The 21,567-nt window shown below is 40.9% G+C and overlaps 1 protein-coding gene across 9 annotated transcripts; it reads left to right on the plus strand.

Moving 5' to 3' along the window:
• Positions 1–742: 742 nt before the first annotated feature.
• C3H21orf91 (chromosome 3 C21orf91 homolog) lies at positions 743–20,220 on the plus strand. 9 transcript variants are annotated; one of them, XM_072994052.2, is made up of 6 exons: positions 1,014–1,207; positions 2,454–2,509; positions 3,185–3,315; positions 9,733–10,266; positions 11,194–11,256; positions 16,253–18,071. In XM_072994052.2, exons 2-6 carry the CDS (start codon positions 2,475–2,477, stop codon positions 16,276–16,278), a joined length of 789 nt encoding a protein of 262 aa, XP_072850153.1. In that variant the 5' UTR covers positions 1,014–1,207; positions 2,454–2,474; the 3' UTR covers positions 16,279–18,071. The 9 variants fall into 9 exon arrangements, with proteins under 9 accessions (XP_020641119.1, XP_072850153.1, XP_078245087.1 ...); XM_078388961.1 differs by lacking the exons at positions 2,454–2,509; positions 16,253–18,071 and adding exons at positions 18,334–18,494; positions 18,963–19,247 and having other exon boundaries at positions 1,016–1,207; XM_078388959.1 differs by lacking the exons at positions 1,014–1,207; positions 16,253–18,071 and adding exons at positions 18,334–18,494; positions 19,272–20,220.
• Positions 20,221–21,567: the final 1,347 nt, after the last annotated feature.

A 21,567-nucleotide genomic window follows, 5' to 3' on the forward strand; every position in this document is an offset into this window, starting at 1 on the left:
GGTAAAACCACTCCTTAAATACAGCAGCTCCATGCCTTGACAGGTGTCACTGCGACGATATAATCGAGGCTATTGACTTCGTTTGTCAGCGGTGTTAATGTGGCTGATCAGCGTACAGTATCTCATTTTGAAAGCCCTATTCGGGTCGCTCTAAGTCGGTTCCGACTTGATGGCACGGAACACGCACACACAGACGCACAGAGAGAGAGAGAGAAAGAGAGAAGAATGACAGTAAAGTAGTATACCCTGCAATTTCATCCATTGGGTCGAGAATGGGATTTACAACACTGATCGTCCAAGCGGGTTTGTGCTAATTTTGATTCCTAATTGTGGACAGCCTCCCTATGAAATCACTCTTTTATTAAAAGCTACTCCCTTAGCCTGCCTTCCTGTCCAAATGTCGAACCTAGGAGGAGAAGCTTCGGGCATCATCGGCTGTTTAAAAAAAAAATTAAAAGGTGGGATCCAATGTCCATATACCACGAAACACGAAAGTTCTTTGTCTATCATTAACAACAACTTTCCCTTGTTGTATACAAGATTAAAGCGTGGGGAGAACGGGCGCCCCTCCGGTTCGCCAAACGTAAAATTCACGGACGGCTTCGCGCTGTTTTTCCAGCCGCCATCCTTACTTCCGCTCCACCGGAGCACAAGGAGGGGAAAAACCGGAAGTCGAGCCACGCGATCTCTCTCTCTCTCTCTCTCTCTCTCTCTCTTTCCAGCGCTCTGTGCAGTCGAGGCCGCCTCTTGTGACTGACGTCGGTTCTTCTCTAGGACGGGAGGGGGGGCGGCGGAGTTGTCGAGGCGGAACGAAACTTTTCGTGCCTGAAGACCCGCCCGCCGGTGGGACAGAGGAGCGGGTGACGCGCGGGTTCCAGGGTGCCGAAAGAGAACAAAGGCAAGAGGAGCGGAGGGGGGGAGAAGGTAAAGGAGAAGGGGCAGTTTCCCTTCCCACCTTGGAGATCCCCCTCCTAACAAGCAATGGTTTAGTCCGGAAGAGGAAAGGGGGCGGGGCGAGGCGGGGGGAGTTCCCGCGCGAGGAGACTAGGCCGAACTCGGCGCTCGGGGTTTGGTCCTGGCGCCGCCACCGCCTCCTCCTCCTCCTCCTCCGTGGCAGCTGCTTTGAGAGACGTTTCGTGAGAACGGAGGGGGGGAGGTCAAAGTGGAGAGGCGGAGAAGGCAGCGCACCTGTGAACGCGCGGCCCGGGTGAGGAGAACCGCCAACTCGGGACGCCCAGAAGGCGCGGGGGGCGGGTCGGGGGGGGCGCGGTGGTGGTGGGCCCTGGGAGGTGGTGCCGGGGGTTGATCTTGGTAAGGGCGGGAGAGTAGCGCGAGGCCGGCCGGCCGAGTGAGGCACGAGAGTCCCGAGGAGCGAGTTTTCCCAGGTGAAGAGAAGAAGCGAAGGGCGTCCCAAGCAGAGTACTGGGGGGGGGGGGGGGGAAAGTGCAGTCGCGGCGGGTGGGAGGAAAAAGTTGGGCTCCTCCTCCTCCTCCTCCTCCTCCCAGTCGTTTTCCCAGGAGTCGCCTTTCTGCCCGGGTGCGAGTGAGGAGGGCCGGGTTTGGGGGCCTCGAGGGGGCTGCTCGAACAGAGGAGTCGCGGCTGCACTCCGTGTTTGTGAGTAGCTGCGATCTCCTCTTATCTCCCCCCCCCCCGCCTTTATCTCTCCGTTTCTTACCTTTCCCCCTCGAGGTGCTGCTGCTGCCAGTGGGCGGATATTTCGTATGGCGGATTGGGTGTGGGGGGGGGCGCCCTGAAAACATGTCGCTGAACTCTGTTTTAATATTCGTTAATTGAACAAGGGGTGGGGGTTAAGTTTTGGGACGAAAGACCATCGCAGTGCTTAAGTGCTGTTCCCCTTAGAGAAGGTCGAAATGGGGGAGGGGGTGTTTCTCTGAGCATGTGTCAAGTGCCTTTAATTTTGTCACAGCCAGGTTCAAATTTGAGGGATGGGAATCAAGAGCGTCGTTGACTTCTCTGGAGAAAACCAGCTGATTAAAAGATGACATGTAAAACGAGTCTGGGTTCTCAGAGACGTGGGTTGAACCGTCAGACTCATTAGCTATGGTCAGGTCATTAATTTTTGTCACTGGCTCCATTTTTTTAAAAGAAGGATTAAAAGATATGCTTGTTTAGTGGTTTTTGGGGTGGAAAATGTGGCAAATTAAAAAAAGCTTTTGGCCTCTGAATCCTTGTTTCCAGTTCACTACCTGTTAAACAGACACTCAAACATGTTTTAACTGTCAAGAGTGTTCATTGAAGTTACAATTAACATATTATAATATATTAATAACCCAAACTTTAATTGGATTTAATTATTGCTCAAAACAAGGTACATATTGCATTGGGGCCTTGTATGAGCAAAATGATTTTGGTAGTTCAGCGTGTTAACTAACTCAGAATAATATTGCCACAATACCAACAAGTCATTTTTGTTTTTGTACTGGGAAAAACAGCTACAGGTGTTTCTCAAAAAGATGAGTAAAAGCTGCAAGTCTGTTCCAGTTTTTAGGTGGGTGACAATGCAAAAAGCATCTGCTGGTGATTGCCAAGCTGAATTGGGATGAAGCTTTTAGGAGTTTTGATACAGCTAATTGTTCACAGGAAACCAGAGTGAGCAGGTTAAAAATAAGTGCTTTGTTTTCTTTCATGTCAGGCTAAGGAAAAATATGATTTGTATATAATTCAATATAATTACGTATAATTTAAATGCATGTATAATGAATTTTAAAATATTTAAATACAGTGGGGTCTTGACTTGAGAACTTAATCCGTATTGGGAGGCGGTTCTCAAGTCAAAAAGTCTGTTAGTCAAGTCTCCATTGACCTACAGTGCATTGAAAACCGATTAATCCCATAACAGGCCTTTTTTGTTCCATTTTGGTTTTTTTCTGGTCTGTAAGTCAATTCTCAGGCTGCAAGTCAAACCTAAATTTTGCGGCCAAAGAAGTCTGTAACTCAAAAAGTCTGTAAGTCAAGCCGTCTGTAAGTCAAGGGTCCACTGTAATGCAGAAGAAGTGAACTAATCCTGTAGTCTTAAATTATGTAAAAAGAATAAAGATATCATTACGTAGATTTCAGTTTTTACACAATGAGTTGTTCATTTCTTTCACTCCTTTTAACTCTTGGTCACATGCTAATTTTGGAGCTAGGTTGAAGCTGTTTTCTGTTTCATTTTCTCTTTTAGGGACACTATGAACGAAGAGCAGTTTGTTAACATTGATTTGAATGATGATAATGTTTGCAGTGTGTGCAAATTAGGAACAGAAAGGGAGACACTCTCATTTTGCCATATTTGTTTTGAGCTAAACCTTGAAGGTAAGTGTAGCTTATTGTACAATAATACTGTGCTATTGACATTGGAGACAGGGAGAAATTCTAAAACCAGATTGTAAGAAGTGTAACCTTGTTGAAGAAAGGAATTTTGTGTTCTCAAATAATAAGAGTAGTACATCTGTATTTAACGGTTTAATATATTCATGGAAATTCTCCTCCCCCAAACATGTAACAACAAAGCAATGTAGAGTAAATGATATATAATCTACTGTATTTAAGAGCTTATTTAGACATTTTGCAGTAGGGTTTCTTCTTAGTTTTATTAACATAATATGCTTGTTCATGTTTTATAGAATATAGCTTTTGAAAAGATGTGCTGGCATCTACTTGGCATTTGAATTTATATTGCTTGTACTCATCTGTTCTGAGTACAGATGAGTACAAGCAATACACTTGCTTATGGGTAGCCAGCTAGACATGGACACTTCATATTTATATTTTGGGGTACGACTATGAACTGTAGCACCACATGTGCTGTGGGGCCCAATTCCCTCCCAGAATCAGCCAGCACACTCACTGGCCTCTGGAAGGTGCTGCCGTCACCTTCGGTAGTGGCATACCAATCCAAGCAGGAGCCAACTTGGGCCTTCCCTGCCCCCCTATGCAGCCAGCCACTTTCCTGCTGAGTAGGGAGACTCCCTGTCTCACCTCCATGCTGAAGTACTGTAGTCAGCTGAGCAGGAGGGCGTGGAGGGGCCAGCCAGGCTCCTGCCAGGGTTGTCATGCCTCTGGCGAAGGAGGACCGCAGCACTGCACAGAGCCTGGTGAGTGAGCCAGCCAGTTCTGGGGGAGGGAACTGAAGCACCTGTGATACCACGGTTCATATTTGTATATCTAAGATACGAATATGAAGTGCCCGTTGCTACTGCCAACTGTAGATGGCTAGCAGATAAGCAGACAATGATAGACACTATTTTTGAGATTCTAGTCTTGACACTCAACTTGATTGGAGATTATTGTTCTAGAAAAAGAGCAATAGTTACAGGGTCTGATACATTGCTGGGGGGGCAATGTGTAGCCTGTATAATTAAAATTGTAAACCGCCCGGAGAGTGCTTGTAGCGCTATGGGGCGGTATATAAGTCCAATAAATAAATAAATAAATAAATACATTTATAGTTATATGGACTTTAATGGCTGGTCAGCTCATCTCTAAACACTTGGCATCAGTTCCATGCTACAAGGTAACATGTTTCTTCTGAAGGCTATAAATCTCAGTTCTGTCACAGGCAAAAGTGTCTGAATAATTACAGTGATGAATCTCAGTGCTGTTCATGTTGCATCCCATTATCAAGTAGTTTGTTAGTTACTATGCTATTATAATGTTCCATTACTCCTTGCACCTACTGAAGCTGCCCTCTTCTGTTCCTATTACTATGACTAAATCTCTGCTTCTACTTCAGTCTCAAGCTTGTATGGTGGTGGGATGGTGTCTGTCCTTAGTGTTACGAGATTTGGACAGAATATAAAGGTGGCAAGGATGTTATTGTTGTGCATCACTCTATGTGACTTAGCAGGGGTACACCAGGATTCATTTTAAGGAAAAGGCATAATACCTTCCCAAGAGTCATAAATAAAATCCATAAAGGCTAAGAAAGCAACAAGATCTCTTCCCGTTTGGGGACGTAAAAACTACAATTGGAGCAAGATAATCTACTTTCCACTATTGTTCAAACGTTTAGGAAAGAGCTGCTGTTTCCATTAAAAAAAATTGGGGAGGGGTTGCTAAAACAATAATGTAACTGCCCAAATTGACTATCAGAGCTACTCAAGTGGTCAAGGCCTTGTAGTCTGGCCATGAGACAAGAACTCAGACAAATCAATAGCTGGTGAATCATTTTGTAAAACTCTTTGCAGATAAAATATTCCTTCTAATTTAAATCTTGTAGGAATGTCTCAGTGGATCTGTCTTCAGCTCATGCTTGTCTAGTGATAATCCAGTGATAAGTTTCAGCTTGTACAGCTTTATGATGTGGACAGGATCCATGGAGAGATGAGGCCATCTGTGTATGTCATGGATTTCTGCCTTTCTGGCTTGTGAAAGAGACCATGGGTAGACTAGCTAATTTGATAATCAGAGTACAGAATGTCTCTGAGTGTTCTGGCTTACCTAAAAGAGGTTGCGGGAGGAGCTAACCTTGAGCCCTCCTCTGTCAGATAATTACTGGCCAGTTCAATATTGAGTATTCAGTTCTTGGTGAAGGTGCCAGACAATGTAAACTTTTTGCTCCAAGACTTCCTAAATGCAGCAGATTATCTAGATCCATTTGAATCTGACTTCAGGTCTGGTTATAGGATAGAGATGGATTTAGCCACCTTGGTCATGGTTCTGGGGGAAGGGCAGAATAAAAATCAAATATATAAAATAAATCAAATGTAAAAGACTAAAAGCTGCAAAGCTGTACATAAATAGATAGATTTTAAAGAAATATATTAGGAATCAGTTTTATTGATAGAATTGGATACTTACATTGGGAAAGATGTCCTTTCCTTATTCCCCCTCTGACAAAATGTTTTTATCTTTCCCTTGTACCTTAGGTTAAGGTGGTTCATTGGAATAGATTATCTTCATGTGCATTTTGCTGTATGCAAGCTTTCCAGTACTGTATTTTGATCAACATAGTGTATGTTATCAGTGCCCCTACATGAATAAGCTGCACCGCAGGTGCCACAGACATATACGTACTGTATTCCCTCCCCTAGAACTGCCCAGTCCACTCATTAGTTGCCACGCAATCCTGGGATCCTTCCTCGTTGGCGCATTAATCATGGAAGGAGTGTGGCTGGTTCTTCCCTTTCTCCCTGTGCAGCTGACCACTCGTCAGCTGAGTGGGGAGACTCACCATCCCACCTCCTCACCAAAGTGGTTGGCTGCATAAGGAGGTGGGGAAGAGCCAGCCAGGCTTCTTTGCGATTGCCGCGAGGATGACAATGACAAAGGACCCCAGTGTTGTGCAGTGAGTGGACTGGATGATTCGGGGGGGGGGGGAATGGACCTTCGTGACACCTATGGTGCTGCTGTTCATGTTTGAATCCACAGGGATACGAATATGAATAGCCCATGTCTAATTATAATCAATTATAATTTCACTTGTATACTAATACTTTGCTTGTATACTAATTAAAATTGCAGCGTGCTTTTTAAAAAATTGTTAGTAAATGTGCTGGCCCATGGACTTAGACAGAAATTCGTTACAAAATGCTGCAGCAAAAACCTTAACAAAATTCTGTTTTGCTCACACAGTCCCATCTAACAATCTAAAAGTCTAAAATGTCATTGTATTTAATGATCAGTTACATAGGGATAATTCTTTTTAAGCAAATAAGTACTTTAACACCATCCAGCCTGGTGAAACAATGGGGTTGGTGGAGAGAAAGAGATAGAGTGGGGAGTTGATGGCTTTGTTGCAACTCCTGGCGACAGAGCTATGTCTGTGCTTGTTCTTTGTTCTTTGAACTTGCACAGCTGCTAGCAGAACTCGGAGGAGCCAAGACTTGCACATAAAAAGAAAACAAACTCATCAGCTATTGTGTAACAGAGCATCATGAGCTGGGTACAAAAGCTAATGCTGGCTGTTACATATAATGAGATAGATCTTCAATTGTGGAAGGCTGCAGAAATAGTTTTAAAGTGTTTATTGGAAAGTAGATAATACAGTTGTAGGTTTTGTAATTTACATTATGTTGTAAATATGTTTTTATCTTTAAGAAGATAAAAATAAGTTGGGACAAAATTTCTTTTTAATATTCAGTTAAAACTCTTCAAATACAGAGAATCCTTATTGGCATAGTGTAAGTGTCAGGCTTAGTAGGTACCCACTGTGGTGTAGTGGATAGAGTGAAGGGCTAGCACTCTGGAAACTAGAGCTCAAATCCCCCCTTAGCCACAGAAATTAACTGGGGAAGTGTAATTGGTAAAGCCACTCCTTAAATATTTCATTCACCTGGAAAGCCCTATGAGAGTTGCTATAAATTGGTTCCAACTTGATAGGAGGACATAATGTACTAACTAAGCTGTTAGCCAGTGGCTGTTTATTACTTAATTTACAACTGTTGGAAGGTGATTTACGTTTAGATTATGATACAAAATTGTTAGGAATAGAGCTGCAAACTAGGCCTGTGTGACTGATTCAGGTAAATCCTGTATTAGCTCTGGGTTAGACTGGCAAAAACTCACTTGATGATTTGGACATCAGAGTCAGAAAGGGGAAAAAGGTCAGACAGTGTATTTCCACAGTGTTGTAAAACAGCTCCATAAAATAAAAATGCTAAGGTAATGTGGAGGATAGGTGAATTTTGCTAACTGATAATGATAATTTCTTATCTGGAGCAGTTCATTTGTCTTTTAATGTTTAGCAACTAGTTAGTCACTTGTTGTTAAGTTGTGTCTGACTCTTCGTGACCCCATGGACCAGAGCATGCCAGGTCCGCCTGTCTTCCACTGCCTCCCGGAGTTTGGTCAAAAGTTAGTCACTAACCAATCTTATTTGAATTATTTAATGAAATCCTGCCATGTGGCCATCAGGCTGCAGAATGCTAAATTCAGTCTCTAGGATGAGTTTGAGATGTCACATTAGACTTCTGTTGTTTTTTTTAACATTTTATTAGTTTTTCACTCTATCTACATTTGATTTGTGCTTATCAAACTTTGTGTTACATGATTTGCTTACAATTATTTATTTTTTACATCTCAGTGGCTTCCCAGTTGTCCCCCCAAATTCCAGACATCTTTCAAAAATTCGAACCATTCATGTATGTACAGTGGTGCCTCGCACAACGATGTTAATTGGTTCAAAAAAATTCATCGCAGTGTGAAACCATCGTTCTGCGAAACACCATTTCCCATAGGAATGCATTGAAAACCGGTTAATCCGTTCCAATTGGAACGGATTGCCGTCCTTAAGCGAAAATCGCCATAGGAAACATCATTGTGTGAAACCCGGTTCCCCAATTGAAATGCATTGAAGCCGACTCAATGCATTTGAATGGGTTTGCGAAGTCAATTTTTGCAAATTTAAGTGTGTCATAAAGGGGTCTAAAATGGTTTTAAATGCTTGGAATAGCTTCTGCACCTTCTAAAACGGGTGCAAACTTAATTTGGCTTTGATCTCACTTTTCATTAATTTTTGCTGAATTTTTTCCTCCCCCACCAACTTTTGACAGCTGTCAAAATTTGACAGCTCCATTGTTTCCTTTGGGGGAGGAAAAAATTCACCAAAAATTAACAAAGGCTCATATCAAAGCCAAATCAGGTGTGCACCCGTATTAGAAGGTGCTTCAACGATCCCAAGCGTTTAACACTATTTCTGAGTCTTTGTTAATTTTTGGTGATTTTTTTCCTCCCCCATAGGAAACAATTGAGCTCTTGGGCTCAATTGTTTCCTATGGGGGAGGAAAAAAATCACCAAATATTAACAAAGATTCAGATCAAAGCCAAATCAGGTGTGCACCCGTATTAGAAGGTGCTTCAATGATCCCAAGCGTTTAACACTGTTTCTGAGTCTTTGTTAATTTATGGTGATTTTTTTCCTCCCCCATAGGAAACAATTGAGCTCTTGGGCTCAATTGTTTCCTATGGGGGAAGAAAAAAATCACCAAAAATTAACAAAGACTCAGATCAAAGCCAAATCAGGTGTGCACCCGTATTAGAAGGTGCTTCAACGATCCCAAGCGTTTAACACTGTTTCTGAGTCTTTGTTAATTTTGGTGATTTTTTTCCTCCCCCATAGGAAAATGAAACTGTATTTCTCTGTTTGAATCATATTACTTTAAAATAGACATTTGAAAGTACCATGTTAAACCATGTGTTCCATTGCAACCTGTTTGTAATACTAAACTACCCACGTGGCATGATTAAAACTGTGTACATAGCTATAGCACACCAGATAAATGTCATATATTTGAGAAGATAAGCTGTAAATGTAAATACGTTCATATTTATGAATCATTGTTTTCAGTATTGCTCTGGAAGCCTGTTTCTTAATAATGAGATTTTGTTGATATCACTTATAAAAAAAGCAAAGCAAAAGCAAAGTGTGCTGCTTATATACCGCCCCATAGTGCTTCAAGCACTCTCTGAGCGGTTTACAAGTTAATTATGCAGTCTACACATTGCCCCTCCCCAGCAAGCTGGGTACTCATTTTACCGACCTCGGAAGGATAGAAGGCTGAGTCAGCCTTGAGCCAGCTACCTGGAATTGAACCCCAGGTCGTGAGCACAGTTTTGACTGCAGTACAGCAGTTTAACCACTGCACCATGAGGCTCAGTGGTTATCATTTACATTGCTTAGCATGTACTTAAAGGATGGTTTTGAATTCTGTATTTTTCTTTTTAAAATTCTTGGATTCTTTCATTTGATATTATGTTTGTTATATCAACATACACATTTTTCTTCCCTAGGTATACCAAAATCTGATCTTCTGCATACAAGATCATTAAGGGGACACAGAGACTGCTTTGAGAAGTTCCATTTAATAGCAAATCAGAGTTGCCCACGGTCAAAACTTTCTAAGAGTACATATGCAGAACTGAAAAATATCTTGAGCAAAAAAATTAACTGGATTATACAATATGCACAAAACAAAGATTTGGATTTGGATACTGAAGATTCAAAACAAACGGAGCACCGGCTTTTTAGCTTTAGACGTCAGAGAGAGAGAAAGCTACTTCCACAATTTGATTCTCAGGTCCCTAAATATTCTGCAAAATGGATAGATGGGAACTCTGGGAGTATCTCAAACTGTTCACAAAATATTCTGAAGCCAAGAGAATCCAGTGATTTTAAACTTGATGTACTGCAACAAACGGGTACTGCATTTTGTTGCGGTAGTTCATTGTGGTCAAATCATAACCAGTCTTCAGAGTCAGAAAAAACTAAAGAGGACTCAGATACTTCTGTCCAAAGAAGATATCCCCAGTACAGCAGGGAGCAATGTAAGTGGAAGAAGTTATGAGATCTGTGTACTTTTGAATGTGTTTTGTTCTGTACTTTTAGGAAAATCTTAAGAGCAGGTTTGTTGGAAAGTTACTTGAAGGGAGAGAGAATAAATGTAATTTTGGTATGCTCGCCTAAAACATGTCTGGATAGATCTGGCAGTTGTACCAAATTGTCAAATGTAGCATGAAATGTGGGAAATTTTCCTTACTAAACCTGCTTGCCCAGTGCTTCTATTGACCTGACAATTCACCAGTAGAGTCTTCTCAGTTCATGCAGATACCGAAGTAGTGTAAACAAAACGACTTGATTTTACATTTTTGGAAATCATCTGTCATATTTATCACTTTGTTAAAAGTGTGATTTTAGGCTATAGTCTGAAACACACTTAATCCCAGGGTATGTGATCCATTGAGGATCTTCTTGAGTAAAGTTGAATAATATTGCAGTGCTAACTTAATATTGTGGTGTCTTTTTTGATCAATTTTAGAATGATAGATAAACGTTTAGTATTTATTATGCAAGCCTAGTTCTAGCTAGGAGGGACCTAAATGCTGTGCTCACAGGTGAAGAAGCAATAAATAATAAACGGGCATGCTTTTTGCTGAATAGGAGCTATTCTGTTCATAGTCTTCTTAAAGCATCAAGATTCATAAGGAATAAAATCAGAATAATATGGTCAGAGCAATATGATTTGCTGCTTTTAGAAATCAAAGGTACTAGTGTTTTTAGAATATTAGTTTAGAGCTACAATAAAAGGGAAAATCTGAACTGCTGTCAAGCGGTAAATTGATTTTATCCTTAACATAGCTGCTACCACGATTGTAAATATTATATTGGCAGATAATGTTTCCAGTTACACCTATAAGGTGCCCTGCTTCCTAGTCTTTTGCTGCTTAACCTGTGACACTTTGTTCATGTTTCAGTGAATATGATGACTCTTGGGGAGGTGGAACAACTGAATAAGAAGTTTCTCAAGCAAATACAAGGTGAGTTTTAGTAGCATATCAGCACTTATTTGTTGTTTCTGTGATTTACACTTTTGGGTTCTGTTTTAAAAATTTTTTAAATTAATTTTTTCGGCTTAGTTCCATTCGTGCTTGTTAAACTACTTGTTACATGAGTTGCTCATAAATATTTGTTTTCTGTGTCTTAGTGTCTTCTTGGTTATCTCTTCAAAATCTATATTTTTAAACATCTATACCATTCATTTGTATATTTTAATATACAATTTTGGCTACTATCATGATATTGCTCTCAGAGCATACAGTGCTCTCAAAATCCTCTAGAAACATACCCAGCAAAAGTAGTCCCAGTTCCAAATCTATATAACTTTGAGGTGATTTAACCGATGAACTTTATATTTTATGCCAATAATAACTGAGTAGGTTCCTAACACATAATAGATGTTATCTAAAGCATTTACTGATTTTCTTTATATAATTGTTTAGCCATTTCTATCTCCACATTTTCTATCATGTCTATATCTAGTGTATATTAAGTACTATTTGATTTGCCCCATCCTTATATCTAGCTTCAGTTGATCTTGAAAACCACCGTTGTATGCCTTTATCCTGATCTGTGATCCCTTATTTCAGTTTAGTTTCCTTTTTTATGATAAGATATGCCCCTTTACATGCCTTTTGTGTTGAGGGCTAACTTAATATTTTCTTCTTTTTCATCTGTCTAAGTGATTTCTTCTCTTGTGCGTCTTTTCCCAATATTTGTTTCTGTCTCCCTAAAAATTCTGCCGTCCCTTGTGTCTTCTGAAAACATTTTATACAGTTTATTCGCGAAGGCTTTCACGGCCGGGATCTAATGGTTGTTGTGGGTTTTTCGGGCTTCTTGGTCGTGTTCTGAAAGTGGTTCTTCCTAACGTTTCGCCAGTCTCTGTGGCTGGCATCTTCAGAGGACAGCAAATTGTGCTCTGGGTAGGCTTGAGAGTGGGTGGAGTATTTATGGCTGTGAGAAGGCTAGTTTGTGAGGTAGGCTATTGTCCTAATCAGGAGATGGTTGATTAATGTGTTTTGTTGTGGATGTATTGTTTTGATGAGGAGGGGAGATTATCTGTCCCTGTGGTTTTGTTGAGTTTTGTTGAGTTTCAGACATTCCTCCTTCCGGTTGAAGTTTTGTTTATGCTTGTGGATTTCAATGGCTTCCCTGTGCAGTCTGACGTAATGATTGCTGGTGTTGTCCAGTATTTCAGTATTTCGGAAGGAGGAATGTCTGAAACTCAACAAAACCTGGCTCCCAGCTCTCAAAAACACAGAGTGCAAAAGGTCAATGAACTCTACCCAGCCACAAGGTCAGGGGATTACTGCACACAAAAGACCAGCTAATGACACCCATCAACCACAGGGACAGATAATCTCCCCTCCTCATCAAAACAATACATCCACAACAAAACACATTAATCAACCATCTCCTGATTAGGACAATAGCCTACCTCACAAACTAGCCTTCTCACAGCCATAAATACTCCACCCACTCTCAAGCCTACCCAGAGCACAGTTTGCTGTCCTCTGAAGATGCCGGCCACAGAGACTGGCGAAACGTTAGGAAGAACCACTTTCAGAACACGGCCAAGAAGCCCGAAAAACCCACAACAACCATTTTATACAGTTGATCTATCTCCAATAGATCTTTATGTACTTGATCTATCTCCATTAAATCTTCCTGGCTATTTTAAATTAATTTTGCTGGTTTTATCCCTTTATCTTCCCTTAGCACAGCTAAGGTTCTCCTCAGCTTTAGGACTGGAGTTAAATATCCTGCCTTTTCCCCTCTACTTCTCTCCAGCCCTTCTTTTGGTTGGCATATATCATCCTCCACCCTCACATTTCCTTGTTCATAATTCTCTGTATCCTGTGGAATAAAGTCCTTCTTTAGTTGCGCATTGAATGCTTTCACATCTTCATTATGGGATCTTACTATTTCTAAGATTGCTTGAAGGGTAGATTTTGTTTCATCCCAAAATTTTCCTTGTAGTAGTTTTGTGTCCCAAGATGCCAAGTATTTATATTCCAAGTAAAATACGTCTAGTAGCTTAAAGCAATCAGTGTAGTTCCACCAATGATTGGTTCAATAAATCACTCTGACGTAAGTTGGCAGCCTTGTTCATTCGATGCTTGTATTAGACTTTCCAGAGTTAATTGTCTATGTTTTGGTCAGTTCTCAGGAAAAAAAATGGAGAGTCAAAACAAGAGTTCAAAGTTTGAGTATTCAAGGTCATGCTCTGGGCGTTTTGCCAACTCTGTAGATAGTCAAAACAATTTAAAACTCCCAGCATCATTAGGCTAAAATAGTTTAAAGAGGAGAATTTCTTAATTTTAACTTCAAAATACTACTGAACTTCCTTCCTTGAAGTACAGTGGTGCCTCGCTTAACAGGCGCCCCGTTTAATGACGAATCCGCATAGCGATGTGGATCTTGCAATCGCAAAAGTGATCGCATTGCGATGTTCCCTATGGGCTCCCCTGCGCTCCTTCCCAGCTGGCCGAAAAGGCCGGTGGGCGCTTTGGAAGGACCGCGGGGGAGCCCTCCCACCACTCCTTCCCAAGTGCTCGCTGGTCAGCTGGCCGAAAAAGCTGGTGGGCGCTTCGGAAGGAGTGCGGGGGAGCCCTCCCCCACGCTCCTTCCCAAGCGCCCGCCACTCAGCTGGGCGAAAATGCCGGCTAGGGCTTTGCGAGGACCGCGGGGGAGCCCTCCCCCGTGGTCCTCCCAAAGGCCCCATTTTCACACAGCTGATCGGCGGTTCCAAAATGGCTGCCCACAACGTTTTCGCACCAATTTCTCACTTACCGAGGCGGCGAAAATGGCGGCCCTGTGGAGGATTCCTGCTTAGCGGTGAGTTTACCCCCCCCATAGGAACGCATTAAACAGAGTTTAATGCTTTCCTATGGGGTTTTTCTTTCCGTATAGCGATGTTTCCGGATAGCAACGTTTTTCCTGGAACAGATTAACGTCACTATGCAGGGCACCATTGTATAATTGTTTAGTTAATGTCCAATTTATTTTCTTTGCATCTCTTGCATCTCTTTCCCCTTCTCCAGATCCACTGCTGTTCAGTTTAGTGGTTGGGCAAAAATACACTTTTTTATGTTTAAAGGGATTATTATTCCATCCAGGAATGGTGATAGAACAATACAATTTAGATTTTATATCTCACCCAGTGGTAACAACATTGTTAAGTTGGCTGATTTATCGCTTCTTCTTTTGCCAGCTTCTGGCGACTTGCAAGCAAGCTGTTTCAGCTGCTTGTTTCCGCCCGCTGGTTGTTTGGGGAGTTTCCTGGGTAAAACGTAGGTAACTGCTGTCCCTCTCGTGATCAAGAGGCTTCTCCTCCCATTTCACCACTTGTTCGGCATGGTTTTAACCCCCTGGGGTGTCCCAAACAGGTCGGAGGTCAGCCCAGGGGAAGGAGCTCAGTCGTCCTGCTGCTGTCTCATTGCAGCGTCAAGCCGGAAGTCTACACTTTCAGGTTTTTTATGCACATGTGCAAAACTCCCTCAGAAATTTATGGAGCCTAAAAAGTCTGTTAGATTGGTCCCACCCTATGATGAATCCTCAGTTTCCTTTCAGCTACCTCTGAGGAAACATCTCTTGAATCATTTCAGACCCTTCTTTTAAAAAAAAAAAAACTTGTCATGGACTGTGTTCTCCTTGTCCTTCATTTTTTTGTTGTCTTTGTCCTATCAGTATTTCTCCTATTTTAAAAAAAGTTTTCATTGTCCCGAGGTCTTCCCCCCTTTGTTGGCTCCAACAGGCCTATTAAGAAAGTGAACCCCCTCACACTCAAAATACCTCTACTGTTTGGATGAGGGGCACCAGACAAAAACCTGACAGTTTTGCTGAAATTTTATTAAAGGGGCTATGAAAAATCACCAATCCTGTTTTAAATCTGTCTGTGGAAGAAATCACTACATGCTGTCAACAGCATCTCTAAAGAAACAGCAACCTGTGTGTTTACACTTCCCATATTTAAGACACCATTCAAACAGCAGATACTAATGGAGGCAATTCTTCATTAGGATGATCCAGCATCTCAGGATACATAATCTGCACAACTGGCACCTCTCCTCGATGTTGAGCATAGGCCTTCAACAGTGAGATCTACATCTTCACTGACATCAGTGTCTTCCTCTACGGCTAAAAAGAGGAAGAAACCTTTTGATTCTTAGGCCAGCAAACCAAGGTCCCCTCTAAGCCATCATGTGTGCGCAACTCTGCCTTCCTCCACACAGGGAGATTTCTTCCTCCTTCATGCAGCAATCTTGTTTAACTTCTTTGGTTCTGTTCATGTCAACCCTGTGTGGTTATGTGTGGAGTCGCGAGAGAGAGAGAGAGAGAGAGAGAGGCAGAAGCAGAGCTCAGCCCAGCAGTTCTCAAAATTAGAGGGTATGTTGCAGCAAACCCAAAATGACAAAACTGAAGATTCCTTAGTACTGAGACTTCACTGGCTTTCAGCCACTTACCAGATTGCAGCCACCTCACTCAGCAAGCTGTAGAGAAACGGTCCACTTTGTGGAAGCCTTGCTAATCTGGTGAAATAGCTCAAGGCCAATCCAGTTTCCACTAGTCTTTATCGGGAACAGCATTTACAGTTTGGGAGAGGCATTCTCCATCCCTGAAGCATCAGCAAAAGCTCCATCACTCCCAATCCATGATGGAAACAGTGATCTCACACAAATTGTATTCCACCTTGATCAATCTCCAGATCACTGGTGCTGGAGAGAGACCTGACATGGAATCAATGCCAACTGCAATGTAACTCATATGGTTTAGAAGTCATTAACATCAAAACGAGTCAAGAGGCAGAAGACCCATTCAGACAAAAGGTCATCCCAATCAGATTTGAGGGCTCCTGCACCAATTCTGAGGAAACCTAAGGACACTACTTCTGCACTGAGACAGAAACAAAGGCCTATGTAAACATTGAAGCCTTTGGAACCAGCAACTGAACACCATCTTTCATGCCTTCCTCAGAATCATCAGGAATGGTTCAACACTGAAGCCAAAGACCCCATGAGCTAATTTTCCTTCCAGATGGTCTTATCATTTTAAAAGGTAAAAATATGCAGTGCTCCCTTGATATCGAGAGATCATTGAAATTGAAACCAACCTCAAACCCAGCAACTAAATACTCTAAAGATGCTTCAAAGTGTTCTACCATGGAACACTGAACGAAAGAGACTCTTACCAGGCCTGCTCCATGAAAATGAGGTCCTTTTTACTCGTGGGTAAAAAAACTTAATAAAAAACTGACACTAGGTTGCTTGCAGGTGCAATTAATTGAAGATTTATTTAACCCAATGAACAGAGATGTTAAGATTATCTTTTGTTTGTTTGGAAAGGATGAAATATTTTCAAGTAGAAATCAGAACAGCAACTTTCCATGAAAACAATAACATTCATAAAAATCAAACCAGTTATTACATACATTTTCCTGCACAAAGCAGCCTGATTCCTTCCTCACTAAAGCCATTTGAATAGATACAACAAAATAGAAATAATTTCAATAAATAACTATAAATACAAGTTGTTCTGATTTACACTTTTAATTTCATTGTTGTTTTATGTCAGGAATTCATTGATTTTCCTTTGGTTTCTTTTATAATGTTTCATTTCATGGTTCTTATTCTCTGTTTATGTGCTGCAGTTTAAATAAATCTTCAAATCAATTGCACTGGTGCATAGCCTCAGATAATCTCTAGTTTCACTTTTTGCCCACTGAGGTAAATAAATACCTCATTTTCACTCAATCTTCATTGAGTGCAAAGAGGCACCACAAGCCATCTTCCATTCCTGAGGGAAAGGAATAACAGGAAATTAGCGGTACCTTGGTTTGCAAGCCTCCAAATCCAATGACTCATCAGATGCCGCCACCCCCCCTTCTCTTCTGACTACTCCGAAATCAGAGACACATATCCACCCTCCCCATCTGAAGACTTTCAGTCTTACTCCAGTCTCATATATCAGGTGGCAAGATCAAAGAGATTCACTACATAATTTCTAGTAACAGGGAGGGCTGCAAGATTTAATTGGTATGAGGATATATTCAGCCACAGCATTGGGAATAAGAGTGGGGAATTATCAGGATGCAATGGGAGAGTACCACAGATTTCTGTGGGACAACATTCAGTCCATTTGGACAGCCTGTGTGAGGATATGTACTTTAGCTGTGACTTTTCAACAGGAGGCCCTGACACTTGCCACACAGGAGATGCATGCAACAAGACATGCCACAGTCTGCATGACTAATGACATGTCTGCAGCAGTACACTCTGTAAATGTGCTCAGCTACACTCTGGTGGTCTTTTGGAGGACTCCAGATCACCCACATATGATCTACCATTTGATAGGGGCGGGGGGGGTTAACAGGAAGACTGACAATATAATAGATAACCTGCATAAGAAGAGGAAAACAATAAAAGGTATGGGGTTGTATTCACAGTACCAACAACATTAGTTTCACTCTCACTGAAAATGTCCGTAACACTGCCAGTTTCCCAAACTTCGCTCTGAAAGACAAAACAAACAAACAAAAAACCCATCCATCCTCCCCTCAGTCTGTCACTCCAGATTGTGTAATTGGACAATGGCAGACTGAGAAATGTGAAGATTCACCACAAGATAAGCAGAGCATACACAATGCAGAGGATCAGTCTAACAGACCTTTTAGGCTCTGGGATGTTCTAAGGGAGTTTTGTGCAGGCTCAGAAAGAACCCATAGGTGTGAATTCACAGATGAACACTCAAAGAACTACAGTTACAGTTAAGCAACCCCCCTTCCACCCTGTCCCCCTGGATTTCTTTTACTGATAAAACATAATAGGCCCTGTTGCTAAATACAGATGATAGTTTTCCATTCCTGGCAATATAGAAGCTAATTTTGGAAACTGGCATTTAATGCAAAGTAGCCATATTCGTTCTAGAGAAGCTAGTATAGGCAAAGCCAATGTAGATGCTCATTAGTTTCCCCTTATTTTTCTTGAAAATTCAACTATAGAATTGCAAACCCTTGATGGAAGCTTGAAAGACTAACTAGATGCTAACTTTTATTTCAGATGTGTTTGAAGAGCTGACTCAACAAGTACAAGAAAAAGACTCATTGGCTTCACAACTTAATGTCCGTCATATTGCTATAGAGCAGTTGCTAAAGAACTGTTCCAAATTGCCATGTCTACAGATGGGACGAGCAGCAATGAAATCTAACACATCCATATAGGTGCAGCAATGCTTGTGTTTCTCACCTTCCTTAATTTCATTCTGATGCATTTGGAAAATTCTAAACCTGTATCAGTTAGAAGGTACAAAGGATGTTACATGCATTATTTCATTTTAAACAGTTAAAAGTGTTTGGGGACCAGTTTCGGCTCTGAAAGTCACCTAGTTTCCTATTATTAACTGTGTTCTTGTAGTGACCAGTGAGAAATATTCCAGTGTTCACTATTTCAGACTGCCTGTAAATAACATTGGAGATTAACAAGGGAAATGTTTTTAGGTATCAAGAATTGGTGGGGTAAGCAGTATTCATGAAACCTACATTTTTTTATTTATTGCAAGCAATATTTTATTACTGAAATTTTATAAAAGAAATGACTATTTTAGGTACTTTTCAGCATCTCTTTATAAAGTTTTGAATGACAGTAAGTAACATTTTTGCCTTGTGTAAGTATTGTTTACTCTTTTTCAGGTCATTGTACTTAACTTTCATGATGAGAATTGTTTAAAAATCTTGTTTTCCAAAGACACAGACTCAGTGGCTGTAATGCATTACTTCTAGTTTTCAGCAGTGTGGAATTTTTTTGGCATGGATTGTATCTTATCAGAAGAAATTCAAGCACAGCACCTCATTTTGGAATGACAGTTCATGTTATGTTAACATATGCAGAGCTGGAGTTCAGTTTTGTACGTGAATTTCTAAATCTTAATAGAAGTACATGACTTCAAAGAAATAAACCTATAATACCTCATAAAACTGGATCTTCATCTTCTTTTATAGGACTTGTAACAAAACGCCTCTCACACGAAGGTGTTTATGCAAAGAAGAAAAGTGAGATAAAAGTTTTGTCTACACAGAACTATGGAGTGTGAGAGCTTGGAATTGTTGCTTTTTAAAGCAATGCATTAGTCATTAATTTTCACTAGTAATTTTCATGACTAAAAAGTAAATTGATGGGTTGTGAGACCAGAAGTGAGAGAGAGAGACCCCTCTCACGGGACTGCCTTCCACCAACCGCTGAGAAAGAAAGTCAAACCCCACCAGTTCCCCACCCAGAAAGACAAGACCACCTGGACCAGACCCGGGGAACCTAGAGAAGAGTTTAAACGAAATAATGGTTAAAGAGACTGGGACTCTCTTGGTGGACGCAGGAGAAAAAGGGCAGGAAGTAGTGGAGGCGGGGTTCCGAGATTATAAAAAGAGAAGGGGAGTTACTGGATAATTGGGAATGGATTTTGATAGAAGACCCTTGGACTGGGCAAGTGGAAAAGCTAAGGGTTGCAAAGGAAGAAGCGGATGCACAGAGGAGAACTCACTCCCAAGCCATCTTACTGGGGTGAGAAAGAGACAAAGGAGTGGCGGAAGAAGTTAAGGGAAGAGAAGGAGAAGGTTGAGAGGGAGCAGAGAGGATGGAAAGGAGGATGTGGGAGATGCATCAGAGGGGAATTGAGAGACCCCCTGGCAGATACCCGGGAGTGTGACTGGGTGGACTTTTGAGAAGAGGGCACCACCCCCCTATTGGAAGGAGAGAAAGGATTATTATTGAACGCGGACAACCCGCCTGAGTGGCCCGGCCCTTGGAATGTTCAGAGCGGAAACCCTTTTATGTTTGAAGATTGGAAACCCCCGGTTGACTGGTTGTTTGACTGGGAGAAAACTTGGAACACATTCGTTGATGCTGGACTGTTATTAAATAATCCAATAAATGTTACCCCATTGCAAAACATAAGCCTGGTGATTTATTTGGAGCAAAAGTGGAGCCATACATAGAACCCTCACATGGGTTTCATTAATATCCTTGTTTTTTATTTTTTTAAAAAACGCCCTAAATCTTCTGAAATATGTCTGCATAATGCTCCCAATCCCTTATCAATCTCATTTTTGTAAAATCATCAGTGCCCTATGTTACTCAAGAAAAAAGGAAAAATAAAGTTTGTAAAATATTTACAAACTTCTCTGATGGCTAAATTCTGCACAAGGCATGGTTCCTTTTTTCAGCAGTTCCTTCTCAATACTCAAGCCTTACATAATAACCTCATTTATTCTCTTTCTTTATGCACTCCCCAACAATTATTTTAATTGTTTGAATAAAAACTACTTAGCAATTTACACTGCTTATACTTGAGTTGTAGTTGAAACAAACCACTGAAGCTTTTTGTGTTAATTTCAAGAATAGATCATGCTGTGGCTTTCTGACTGCTTAATGTAATCCAAAATTTCACAATATTGACTACTTTGTCATTTTAAGTAACCTTGCCACATAAAATTATCAAAGCTTTTTGAGAAATCTTGTATTTAGTGCATATTTTAAATTCATTTCAATTGAACTGTTTGCCTTTATGCTCGATTTCTAAATCATCTGCCATCTTTCTAACTCTCTTCTGGACACAGTGCAAACTGTCAATACATTATCTTTTATGTAATGTATTTATTTATTTATTTATTTATTTAGCTTCTGTATTGCTACATAGTTCATGGCACTCTGGGCAGTTTAAAATTGAAATTTCAATCAAATAAAATACAGTATACTATAAACATACAATTTATAAATATAGTAATTAATCCTCTGCCACAAACAATCCAACATTAAATTAAAAAGCTTAAAATCTCAGGTCAATATTAATAAAAAAGCTGCTTTTAAAAGTATAACTTTTATCTGCTTTTTAAAGACATCATAGCTGTTCTCCAGTGTAAAAGAAGGAAAAACAGATTCTGGAAAACAGAGTGTTGGTACTTATTTGCACATTCCAGTGAAAGCTTGTCCAGTACCATTGCTGTTCTCAAGGAATAACTGCTTATAATGGTTGGAGCGTCTTTTGTTTTGAAAACAAGGATGGGGAAATGACAGGAAGTGGAAAAAGCCAACTAGATGTGTGAATACATCTTTAAATCCTTAAAACACATTTGTGGTTCATTTATCTGCTGAAAGCTCAGTGAATTCAATTCTCTGTTGTGCCTCCCTGAAGAGCCAGCCTATGTGGCTTTTAATCCCAACATGTGCCCAGAGGAAAGCACTGATAAACCTCTGCTGAGTGCTTGTATACCTAGAAAACATTTAAAATCATCACCAAAATCA

This window comes from Pogona vitticeps, chromosome 3, assembly GCF_051106095.1.
Source record: "Pogona vitticeps strain Pit_001003342236 chromosome 3, PviZW2.1, whole genome shotgun sequence".
NCBI classification, from domain to species: Eukaryota; Metazoa; Chordata; class Lepidosauria; order Squamata; family Agamidae; genus Pogona; species Pogona vitticeps.

Coding starts and splice junctions, on each gene's coding strand:
- C3H21orf91 (XM_078388959.1), top strand. CDS start 2,475: ATGAGTAAAAGCTGCAAGTCTGTTCCAGTTTTTAG. Junction 3,316..9,732: donor TTTTGAGCTAAACCTTGAAG/GTAAGTGTAGCT, acceptor TTTCTTCCCTAG/GTATACCAAAATCTGATCTT. Junction 10,267..11,193: donor CCAGTACAGCAGGGAGCAAT/GTAAGTGGAAGA, acceptor TTCATGTTTCAG/TGAATATGATGACTCTTGGG.